The 12,449-nt window shown below is 37.7% G+C and overlaps 1 protein-coding gene across 5 annotated transcripts in view; it reads left to right on the forward strand.

Moving 5' to 3' along the window:
- The window catches only part of PTPRR (protein tyrosine phosphatase receptor type R), a 145,534-nt gene that overhangs the window by 126,533 nt on the left and 6,552 nt on the right, over positions 1-12,449 (forward strand). For 4 of the 5 annotated variants that reach the window (XM_051639420.1, XM_051639382.1, XM_051639402.1 and 1 more), the window contains 3 exons: positions 4,743-4,853; positions 6,390-6,547; positions 10,482-10,595. In XM_051639420.1, coding sequence (XP_051495380.1) covers positions 4,743-4,853; positions 6,390-6,547; positions 10,482-10,595 — 383 coding nt within the window. The remainder of the gene's footprint in view (positions 1-4,742; positions 4,854-6,389; positions 6,548-10,481; positions 10,596-12,449) is intronic. The other variant, XM_051639393.1, reaches the window with a different exon arrangement.

Raw genomic sequence — 12,449 nt, forward strand, 5'->3', positions numbered from 1 at the left:
AAAAACCATAATCTCAACAATAAATTCATTTATTTAGCATAAGTTAAATTATTTGTGACATTACTGCCTAATTCAATATCCTGATGCGATGAATTTGCATTAGCAATGGGAATTGTGTGAAATGATGATAAACAAAGGTTTCTGTAGAGTTAGTTCCTTTCATGAGATGAAAAAAATGGTTAAGACTCTCTGGTAACAGTTTTTGTAAGGTATGTTAAGAAAAAACATGAAAGTTGAGTGCTGAGCAGAATATTCATTTCAGCTGTATGAAAAAAACATAGAGCATTACATTATTGGATTTTCTTTCATTTTCATTTTGAAGTCTGGTAAAAAACCAGATGTTTGGTTTGTAAGCAAGAGTAATGCTGAAGGAACTATGGAGGCTATGAGTCTTTTAAGCAGAATGTGTAAAACCTGTCCCCAGAGTTACACGATGTCTGAACAGATTGGAAATCTACCTGTGCAAGGAGAGTGCACAGCAAAGAAGCTTTTGCCTGAAAAAATAATAGGGAACTTGGAATTCTAGGCTATAGTTTTAGGGTTAATATGAGGAAAAACACTTCTCAGCTAGTGATCTAGCTAACCTCCCTGGTCACTGCAGAGCAGTAGTCACCTCCACCCTAAGAGAATGAGATTAATCACTCACTGAGGGTGCCTATCTCTAATTCTGTAGTGATGTTTTAGGACACAGTCTTGCAAAGCTTTATCTACAAGGTACTTAGAAATTTCAGATATTACTGATAATTTAGTCATGACAACTGAGAAATGAAAATTAGACAAAAATGTGAAGTGTAGGGATTTTATAGACTTCTATATAATTGTGTAGAGAAGTTTATAGACTTCTGTATTATCAGCTGCTTTGTGAAGTTGTGCTTCATATTCTGTAGATAATACATATTTTGTCTTTAGAAGACACTAGCAAGAAAGGACTAGTACTGACAGATGCATTAAACAATGCATGTTTCTTCAATTTGGATAAAGTAAATCTTGTTGGATAATGTAAATCTTGTCAGTAATTATCTAGGACAATCTCTTTAGCTCACTACTTAAAGCTTATAATATTTTTCATGTAACATTTTTTTCCCTCAGTTGGTCTACAGACTTATATATACATAGCAAAGTAGATTTTGGCATTCAGAAATCCTACCTTTTGCAGAATTCACATAATCCTCTTTGAAGATAACTTACTAGTTGAGTACTGGCACCAGATACGTCTTAAGCTTTGGAAAAACTGAAGAAGATTTGGCCCAAACTTAGAGGATTTTAACATATGAAGACAAATCCTGCAAGCTGTCTTAAAGTATACTTCTCAAGCTTGAGTTAATCGTGACAGTAAATAGAGGGCAGGAGTGAAAAGGAAATCTGGAACTGAAGCTCTGTTGTAATTATTCATTACTGTTTTGTGTTGTTCTGGTTATTGGGACATCTAATGTGTAGATTTTTTGGCATAGCTGTATGGAAAAATAAAGAAGCAGAGTTGGAGTGAAGCAACTTCAAAGATATTTGAGAATTGTTAAACCAAGTTTGATCAGGGTCCAAACCTAGGGAAAGTAAAGCAAGTAGATAACCCAGCAGCTGAGGAATCCTTCCTCCATTTAGCAGAACTGTCTGGGGGACCAGGCTGCAGTAGGAGCACTTTGTGGCAAGTTAAAAAAGCCCATGCTCCTGAGCACATCCAACTGTAGCAAATATCAGGTGCCAGCCCCAGTCTGAGGCAGGGCTAGACCATGCTTGGTATGCTTGGTGCTGGAGATCCACCTCAGGAGTAGTCCCATGAAGCCTGGCACCCGGCAGGTGTGGGATGGAGCACACAAGGAGATGGCAGAGTGGATGGAGGAAGCCTAAGCCTGCAGCCCTGTGACAGGGAGGGAGGACAAAGGTTGGCATCAATTAAAGGTCATGTGAGATACTGTTTCTTTTATAAACTTCCTGTTCAGGTCAGGGAATGTTCTTGGGGGTGTTTTTTTGTGGTGTTTCTTTTTGTTTGTTTGTTTGTTTGTTTTGTGGTTTTTTGTTTGTTGGTTGGTTGGTTTGGTTTGGTTTGGGTTTTTTTGGGGGGGTTCTTTTGTTTTGTTTTTGTTTTAAAAAAAAAGGTCAGGCACCAGATCAATAATAAATTTGTTAGCAAAAAACTAACCAATAGAAATTAACATGAGGGGGGAATTTCAAAGATGGCAGGAAGATTAGATTTTCTACATGAAAGCAGGAAGATTCTCATGTTTTTGGCTGGCATGCAAGTTGGATAGGATTGCTTTTTTTTAAGGTTAAACAGCTTTTAAAAAACTCTGTTCATAGCTGTTACATGTTTGCTGACTATACAGAGGATTGTATGTTCAGCCCCAAGCTCAAAAAACATGGGAGCTATTTAGAAAGTGCTCTATTAAATACATATGGTGAAAGGGAAACTATGCAGCCTTGCAGATCAGCAAGGAATAGAACTGGGACCAGCACAGAGGGGAGGTGAAGGAGCACACGAAGATAAGAACAAGTGGATTCTTATTTTTTTCTGCTATGTGCTGTAGGTGATAAACTTTTACTGATAACAGACATGAGGCTAGAGAGCACCCTTCTTAACCACTGTGTTTAGCTTTTGAACCAGTTTAAAACATATCTTCCTGAGACAAGTGGAATTTAAGGTTCAAGCAGTAGCTTGAGGCAATTTACTCTTTTTTGCTGATGCTTCTGGGTTTTTCTATATTATTTTTTAATGTCTGTAATCTTTATCCCTCCCATCTTCATCCCTTTATTACAATTACCTTTCAAAAATTTGCCAATTTCCCCAAATATCTGTCTTCTTAGAGCTGATCCCAGCTCTATTTTCAAGTCTGTTTTTTAAAGCAGTAACAAATGATATTTTAAAAAGATGCACAAAGACTGTGTTAAAAATAATCCATTGTATCTCACTAAATGTAGACAGACTGTTAAATGAAAGTTATTTTAATGAACAGCCCCATTTCATTGTCCACCCAGAGCAAGTTGCCAATTCCAATTCTGGGAAAGAATCAAGAAAAACACTCTTCTGGAGTGCCTGGCAGCTTTGTAGTGAGACTCATGCTCACATTTATCAAGAAGTCTCAGGACTTGACTCAACTATTGTTGATTGTCGTGGTATAATTGTGTATTTAGACTTTTCTTTTTCCCATATTAGCACTGAAAACTACACTCCCAGGGAGGGGCATGAACTGCAGATCTGACAGATGATAGTAGCTATATGTGTCACATGGGGGGACTGTGGAACTTGTGAACACTTTTTTCATACAAATTTTGGAGTATTTTATTGCCATTCTTGATGTCTTCGGGGAGACAGCAAATTTAGGATGTTCGAGTAACTCTGCAAAAGACAGGATTTGAACGAAACCAGTCAGACTGGCCAGCATTATTGCAGAAAATGGGGGTTTCACACACCTTACGATATTAAGGTAATGAGCATCTATTTTTAGAAAAGTATATATACAGAAGAGATGATTCGGTTCAATCAGCTATTGGGTTACCGAGTAGCAGGTTAAAGATCACACCTGGTGGTAAAACCTTGCATTTCACTGGTGTTTTTTTTCTGGTTCATTTTTAGCAGGATTTGCTGGGAGTTAAGCTTTGTGGCAATTAATTGTATTGAAGGGATTGTTTCATTTTTCTGCATAATGTAGGCTACCGTCTAAATATAAAACAGATTCTTCAGCAAGAGTTTGTGAGGAAATGCAAACATGTTCTTTCTGGGATTCGTATAGCAGTAGAACTTTATGTTCTCTCAGTGTTTTGTGTTTTTTCACCTGTGCATTGGATATTAAAAATATGGTTTTCTTTAATTGTTAATGTTTCTTTTTTAATTTAATGAACAAGTCATATTGGCCAGAATTATATAAGAAAATGTGGCTTTCAAACACCTTACAGTAATAAGCATCTTTTTTTAGAGAAGTATTTATACAGGGATATTTTTTTATAGGTAGACTATAAAGATACTTACAGGGAAGTTAATATGAAGTTGCAGTTGCCTTGAAGATAAGCAAAAAACTGCAGGGGAAAAATTAAATGGTTCATATTGTAAATACTATTTCTTCATCTCCTCTTTAGTAGGTGCTTGTAAGTTACATTGCTGAAATAGTATAACATTACTGATTCAGTAAGAATTCTACATATGTTTTTGTGTAGCTCTAGCAAGACTGGTGGGTTTTTTTAACATTCACTTCCAGTAAGTTATATAGTAGAAAACTCAGATTCTGCAGTATACTTCAACATGAACATTAAGTTCCACTTAATTCAGTAAGATCTAAGGGCACATTTGCATGTTTTGTTGTATCAGGGCTCAGGAGAGTAAAGAGGATATAAAGGCTTGTGAGAAGAGGATAAATTCTGAATCTGTTGCTCAGAAGGAAATGCCATTTGGAAAGAGTAAACTTTATAAATTTAATCCTATGAATTAAAGAATGTTCTAGAAAATATCTTTAATTTTGAATGTGGAAAATATTTCTTTTAGCTAAACTTCACTGAGATTTTTAGGAATAAAAACAGCTGACCAAAGTGTTCAGTGTTAGAGATTCATATTTTAAAAAACTCAGATCCTGAAAATCAGGCCTAAGTCATTCATTAAGAACCCTGCAATATCTCCTTTAGGAATGCTTCTGACATAACTAACACCTCAGTCAAATTGATCTGAACATTCCAGACAAATACATTCTGTATAAATATTAGATATGAATATGGCTCCAGGATCCAGTTTGTTGATGACACTGATGCTTGCTTTCCAGAAATGTGTGCTCTATTGGCCAGAAAAGAGAGGAATCTATGGGAAGGTTGAAGTCCTAGTTAACAGTGTGCAAGAATGCGAGAACTACACTGTCCGTCAGCTTACAATAAAGGTAACAATCTGAATCTGAGAAGCATTGCTCCTAGGGCTTTATTTTTTTAATGTTAAATGAAGTTAAAGTGGTTTTTAAGGGGCATACATCTTTTCAGGAGGAGTAATGGAGCTGTGAAGCTCACAGCTACAAGGTATGATTGAAAGCAAAGCACTGGAACACTTACCCTGTTGCTGTTTTGTACCTCTCTGGCAATAAGAAAGGCTTCAAAAAGAGTGCAGGTTTCAATCTCTTGAATTTCATTTGCTTTGATGCCTTTTTAGCATTTCCAAGGTGATGTAAAGGGATTTTAGTTAATGAAAGAACCAGCCTAGCATCATTCTGAAAAAGATGTGCTGCTCATATTGTGTGCTGAGTGCATCTATAGCCTGTTTGAGAAGCTAAAAATATAAGGACTACATAAGGAAAGCTTCATGTTTTCGTGGTTCTGAATAAAATTAACTGTCCAAAATAAGGCAGATCCTCCTAAGTTTCTCCCCACATTACACTTAGGCGCTATCAGATTGCATCTGCTGCTGCTCCTGACAGGGTATTACAATAAATTATGAAAATTTGTTTGGTGTTTCAGCCCAGGCAGTGAGAAGTGAGCAGAAGTCACATTGTCCAGCACAAGCTACTCTAGCCCATATTTAGCCCCTTTGCTTGTTGAAGTGAGTGGTAGCATCCTATGTTCGACATAGTAATTGGAAATAGTGGGATGTTTGGTTAACCTAAAAGGGCAGTTCTTCTGTGCCTTTAACTTGAATACTCTTGTCATTTTAGTATCAGACCCTTATGATAATGTCCTTAAAAGGCAACAGAAATATATAATAATTTAGAGATTCAGAAGCCTAGCTCAAGCTGATCTCTCTAGATCTTATTGCTGATCTAACACAGGCCTCACAGGCCTCTGACAGTCCCCAAGTGAAAACACAGTCAGCAAGGCAGTAGTCAGATGGACAGATCAGAGCTTACATAGCTGGAGAAGCAGCTGTCAGGTGCACAAACCCTTCTCATAACTGTGTCATTGAATCACAGAATCACAGAATGATTTGGATTGAAAAGGACCTTATAGATTATCTAGTTCCAACTCTGCTGCCATAGGCAGGGACACCTCCCACTAGACCAGGTTGCTCAAAGCCCCATCCAACCTGAACTTTTCCAGGGAGAGGGCATCCACAGCTTCTCTGGGCAATCTGTTCCAGTGTCTCACCACCCTCACGCTAAAGAATTTATTCTTAATGTCTAACCTAAATCTCCTCTTGTCCAGTTTAAAGCCATTACCCCTTGTCCTATCACTACATGCCCTTGTGAAAAGTCCCTCCCCAGCTTTCCTGTAGGTCCCTTCAGGTACTTGAAGGGGCTATACAGTCTCCCTGGAGCCTGGAAGAATGCCTGGAAGAATGCCCATTCCCTGCAATTACATCTTACAAGTCTAATAAAAAAACCTGATAAATCTCTCTTAACATTTTTACTGTCTTTTTACCATAACATTTAGAGAAATAAAAATAATTGTTCACCACAAATGTGCATATAAAATCTTCATCTTATTTTCAGCAAGGAAGTCAGTCCCAAAGTGTGAAACACTATTGGTACACATCCTGGCCAGACCACAAAACCCCTGACAGTGCTCAGCCTCTGCTGCAGCTCATGCTGGATGTAGAAGAGGACAGGGCAGAATCACCTGGCAGAGGGCCTGTCATTGTGCACTGCAGGTAACTTGCAATCCTTCTCTTACATGACTGCCCAAAGCAAGGCCACAGCAGATCATGTCAAACCGTCCTCCTAAACGAAGAATGTGTTTGGGGAAGAGTAAAATTTCCCAGATCCTCCTCATGCTTTTTTTCTATTCATATTTGAGGATTTGACTTTTGGGGAGAATTTCCTTGTTGCTAGCAAGTAGTTTCTGAATCGTTCTCCATTTCTTCTAATGAACTCTGGTTTTGACAAAACAGCTGGGAAAATATTTTTCTTCTGTTTCCTATTCATTATTTGTTTACTTTTTAGTCTTAGTGCATAATTACGTGCCTAAATCAGATGCAATGCCCTGTGACTGGTTAGCTAAAATGTCATATTTCAAGTCAACTTTGAACAGCAGGCATTAGGTACAAATTTGGAGACCAAAACACATCAGTACTAAAATCTATGAATGTTTTCACAAAGGCAAATGGTTTGATACTCAAGACCAAAGTGTTATTCAGTACTCGAGAGCAGTGTTGTTCACACAAATTGTAATGAACCAGAGAATGTCATTCTAATTCAATTCCATTTTATTGCTTTATATTGATTCATTGCCCCATGTTGCAATTTAAGTAGTAGGAAGTATTACTGGATTTGTTATCTTGGTGGAAAGAAGTAGATGAAGCAAACAGGAAAAAAAAAAATAAAATCAGTGTTTCCTTATTTGCTTTGCCTCCTAACTGTGATGATACATCCCTTACAGTTGGGATAGGGTTTTGGTTTTTTCCCCAGAAGTACATCAAAACCAGAACTTTACATCTTGAACCACTTCTTTTCAACTCTGTATTTAGAAGATTTAGAGAAATGGAAGCCAGATTTGAGCCATCCATAATTTTTCAAAACCAGAATGTTTGTGATGAATAAGGAACTTTTCCAAATTTTATGCAGCTGTTTTTATCAGGAATTGTAATTTCCCTAAATGATCCGCAGATCTGTGGATGGCTATTGAGGGTCCCATTTTTCCAGTAAGGATCTTAATTAATGAAGGTCTTCAGAAGAACAGATTGTCTGAGGTGAGTGATAAGACAGCAGGGTCTGTAATCATGATCAGGAGTTTATTCATTATTAAAAACCCAGATATAATCTCAGTTGTGATTAAAATTAATAGTACTTCAGTGACAACTCAGCTATTTATATGCTTACTATGCTATGGTCTACAAAATGGGTATAGACTTACTTTCACTCCATTTTCTAGTCAGGTAATTTCTTGCCTTCTAATCTGATTGCAGTTGAGGTCACCCAGGTCTTGCACACTTCTGAACTTGGACCTCAGATACAACTGCACAATTCTCAGTTATTTCCAGAAGAACATTACAGTGCAAACACAAAGAGTGATCCTTAATTTGAAGCAGGAACTCTTTAATAATTTCTTAATATGACAGAAGTGAGGAAAGAAAAAGTAATTCAGCTTTTTATGTGTGTCTTCCTGAAGCTTATTAGCATAGGGTGCTGTCTTACACACATCTGTGAATAGCCAATTCAGGACTCAGGATATAAGGAGGGCTTCTTTTAGCAAAGTAGTTCCTATTCTTCAAAAGAATAGCAAAAAGAGTCCTTAAAATCAGCAGATCTGATTACACACATGCCCAGAACACAGATTTCCAAAGGAAGAAAGTTCTGTGTCCTTACCAATATTTATAGTGGCATTTGCTGGAAAGGGGTATATTTCCTCTCTCATGTCACTCATTGAAAGCATGTGGTAAATATGGAAAATAACTCCTTAATCTGTCCTTTGGATACGTAGTTAGCACATAAAAATAAATTTGGGGTTAATGGCAACTAGGTGGTCTGGAATCAAATGCAAGTATTAATTGAGAGATTTCAAATGTAGAGGAAAATATTTTTTTATCCAAATTGAATTGATAAGTTAGAATTAGAAGACAGAATTATATTTTTCAAATGTAAAACTAATTTAGCCCCATTTAGTCAGTGAAACCAAGTTGACTGAGAATCTCCACCACAATGCCATTTTCTACTTCCCAGAAGAACCAGCAGTTTGGCATATTGGAGGACTTACAAAAGTTTCTTAAACAAGAACAGAATAAATTTTCATCCTCAGAAACATGACACTGGTATAGTAATAGCTGGAAATTTTTGCTTTTCTTTCCTCATCAGCTAGTGCATGATCATGCTCTATAAAAACCATACTGCCTGCATCTCTTAATCCCAAATTTGTAATAGTCCAATATTCCACACTCCCAATTAACAGACCACAGTGATTACGAATTAGCTACTACACGTTAAACTCCTAAAAAAAGGGCAAAATATAGATATTTAATATATTGTTATATTATTAATATATTATGTATACACACACACATACCCCCCATGTTTGGGTGCTTGAAAATACTTCAAAGTAGGTAGTCCTCTGTATTTTCTGGATATGCCAGGAAAGAAGTGTCAGACAAGTGAAGAATGATATAATTTTTATCCTGCACTGTCTGAAATAAAGCTATGTAATAAAATAGGACTGGCATGCCTGAGCTGAGGAAGAAAATACATTAGAAAACCTTAGTCTTTGTTTAATACATATTAAGAACTTGTCCAAGAACACTTAATCCACACCGAAAAAAAGGGGAAAAAGAACTGTCTATTACAGCCAACTTCACTTGCACTTGAATTGTTTAAACTTGTTAGCCCTGCTTTCAAGGGTTTCAAAATATTTGAGGAAGAGAATGGGGGTATGCATTGGATTACTTTCTCCAAGTTCCTCTTTATAAACTATGTCCTTCTCCTTTTGGATACGTTTATCCCATAGATATTGATGTCCAAGGAGTCAGGCTATCAACTCAGGAACTTCATCTCACTCAATCCTTTCTTACACTGCCAGTTTTACATCTTATTCCCTCACAGTTGTCTTAGACTTCCTCATATATTTAATATTGCTGAGCCTTCTTGGAAATTTTCACTTCCAGATGAGAGGGCTCTTGAGCCTCTAAAGGACTCTTATCTTTCATTCTGTGGTGAGTAGATTGTGATTTGTTTCAGCTGTTGCAAATGGACATACTTCTGGTAACACTTTGCACTCAGATATATCAAGGTTCCATCTGAGACACTCAACGTATTCTTCCTGGCATTAATTTAAATAACTCTTGTAGCACTCTTATGAGGCACGTAGCATTCAAACCCATTGCAGAGATGAAGAAAGCAAGGCACCAAATAATTAAGTATTTACTATAAATCCAGGCGTGGAAATCTGGACCCCTGACTCAATTTTTTGACCATTTTCCTCATATTTTCCTGACATGCAGCATGACAGGGATGAGCTTCACTGAATTCCACATTACTTTAGCAAGAAACAGAGTGGGGCAGAGATTCTCAAAAGTGTTGGAGGCCCAGGAAGTAAGAATAATTCAAAATGGTTGTTTCCAAGCAGGCATTAAGAAAACCTAAAGAGTTAGAGCACCAAATCTCTCTCCCTCCTGTAGGATTACAGTAGAAAGGAGTAACTTCATTGGCATGGTTGTAGGTTCTTTTTGCCTTCATGGTTAGAGGAATGGACAGCAGAACCCCTCTATAATTTGAGAGCTTCAGACTTAAAGCCCCACTGATTTTTGCCTTTAGGTGGACTTTTCCCCTAGCTCAATGTTTGGACTGGGCCTGAGAATATTTGGAGTTTGTGGTGGTAATGGAGATTGGTTTTCTTACCATGCACTTGTGTGCAAACTGGAAATGTGTAAGCCCCACCAATTACCCACAACAACTGGACTGCTGGAACAGTGCACCCTTTCATTTCCCTCTAAGAAACTGAGCTGAGAAGTTATCCTTGCTAGTCATGTGTCCAGGAACTGTGGGCTCCAGCAATTCCGTGTTTAATTTTGCAGTGTTTTCATATCTATTTACTGTTTTCCGTGTAATTCCTTTGAACTGTGAACTCCATTTGCCTATTACATTTTGTCTTCTTTTCAGTGCTGGTATAGGAAGAACTGGATGTTTTATTGCCACATCCATTGGCTGTCAGCAGTTGAAGCAAGAGGGAGTAGTAGATGCATTAAGCATTGTCTGTCAGCTACGAGTGGATCGGTGAGTACCAGAAGAACCATAAATCAGTCGATGATTCTGAAAATCAGTAAATTATTCTGAAATTATTCTTAAAGCATTATTGAAATGATTCAGTAATGATCAGAAATGATTCAGTAATGATTCTGAAAACTTTTTCACAGTTGAATGTGGCTTTAGATGAAGTGGCTGCAATCAGCTTTGCTGACTCTTATGACAGCATTAGCTGAATATTCAAAGTAACATTTTTATTTAGATCATGAGTCAGGAATATTGTTTTCTGGGTGAAACTGGGTAAGATCCCACTGAATGAAATTATCCTGAGACGGCAACCCTGTGGTTTCTGGGTGCTTGGCACCCCTCTTCTCCCTCCCTGGAGCTTTCTGCTGTCTGCAGCATCCCACTAGCGCACAAGAGACATGGGGCAATCTAGAGGCAAGGGATTGTCTTTGAGCCTGGACTGACAGGCACATCCAGGCTCATGCAGTGTGTAGTTTCTTTATGCAGTAAAGAGAGACAAATCTGGTGCTGCTGTTATCCCCTCAGCTGTGCTGGGGGTCTTTTTGAATTGGGTTGGCAAATGTACCCAGCTTAAGAAAACAGCAAGGCATTTGTTGCAGAATTTTCTTAAGTCAGATCAATTCCCTGATTGAATTCACAGCTTGGGAGCAGGAACACTGTAAGCCAGCATTGTTGCAGAGTGCTTTGTTCTGTGAAACCATGGCTGAAGAGAGATTTGTGTTGGAAAGGAGGATGTGGGTATTGTGCACAATGGAAGCTGCTGGTTTGGTTGTACTTTTCTTTCTTATTCTGCTTGGGGAAACAGGATTTTGTATAAAGTAAATAAACAAGGTTGCACCAAGAATAGAGAGGTCTTATTCCTCTTCTACTGTAGGTACCAGCTCAGTTAATCTCTTTGCAAGTATACTAGCTGCTCTGACATACATTTCTTCTTTAAGTGGAAACAACCCTTAAGGGTGTAAATGCTGAAAAAGAGTTCAGGTCAAAGAGACCATACAGGATTATTGTGTGCTGAAGAGCTCTGAAAGGTACTGGAACCACAAATTGCAGAAGGACCAGAATCCAAATAGCTGGCCATGTTTATGAATCGCCTCCTCTGCCTTCCCCTCCCATGCACCTCCATCATACTAGAGATTGTAATGCAATCCTTACAGGGCAAGATGAGCTGCTTGGAGTGTAAAATTCTCCAAGGGGAGTTCCTGACCTAAAAATCAAGCAGCAGAAAAGATGGAAGAGCTGAGGGAAAAATGCTTACTCTGTTTTAAATTATCAACTCCAAACTTCCATCTCTCCATTCTGATTATCTGTTAAATCTTACTGAAGAATGTTTGTAGTGCTCTCCCCCATTTTAGTATTTCTATTAGAATGTAACTTTTCTTACCACTTTTAGAGAAGCAGAACTTTCTTCCACTTTAGGGAACTTTCTTACCACTGTAGAGAAGTGGAAGCAAGTGGTGTCAGCTACATCATTTTTTGTAGCATGCATTCAGCATTATAACTGACAACACAATTTCATCAAGTGTATCTGACTAATGACCTTTCTTATATGTATTAGTATCCTAGATAAACTTGGAAAGAGTATGAAAATCTAACCCAAATATAAACACTCATAACAGTAACCTCAGTGACACAAAGCCTGTTATAAAAATTACTCAGTCTTGTGATTTGCATATTTCTGTATTTTTTCAAGTTTCAGATTATATAAATAGACTCCAAAGATCTTACTTAAGGCACCTCAGCTCTTCATGTTCTCAGGTACTGCCTGAGACAAAAAGCGTACCCATGCTTTAATTTTTAAAGCCATTTTTCTGGACAAAACTCAGTAACCAAACCTCTTCTTCTTTCCTTTATCCAATT

The sequence above is a fragment of the Apus apus genome, chromosome 1, assembly GCF_020740795.1.
Source record: "Apus apus isolate bApuApu2 chromosome 1, bApuApu2.pri.cur, whole genome shotgun sequence".
Lineage (NCBI taxonomy): Eukaryota > Metazoa > Chordata > Aves > Apodiformes > Apodidae > Apus > Apus apus.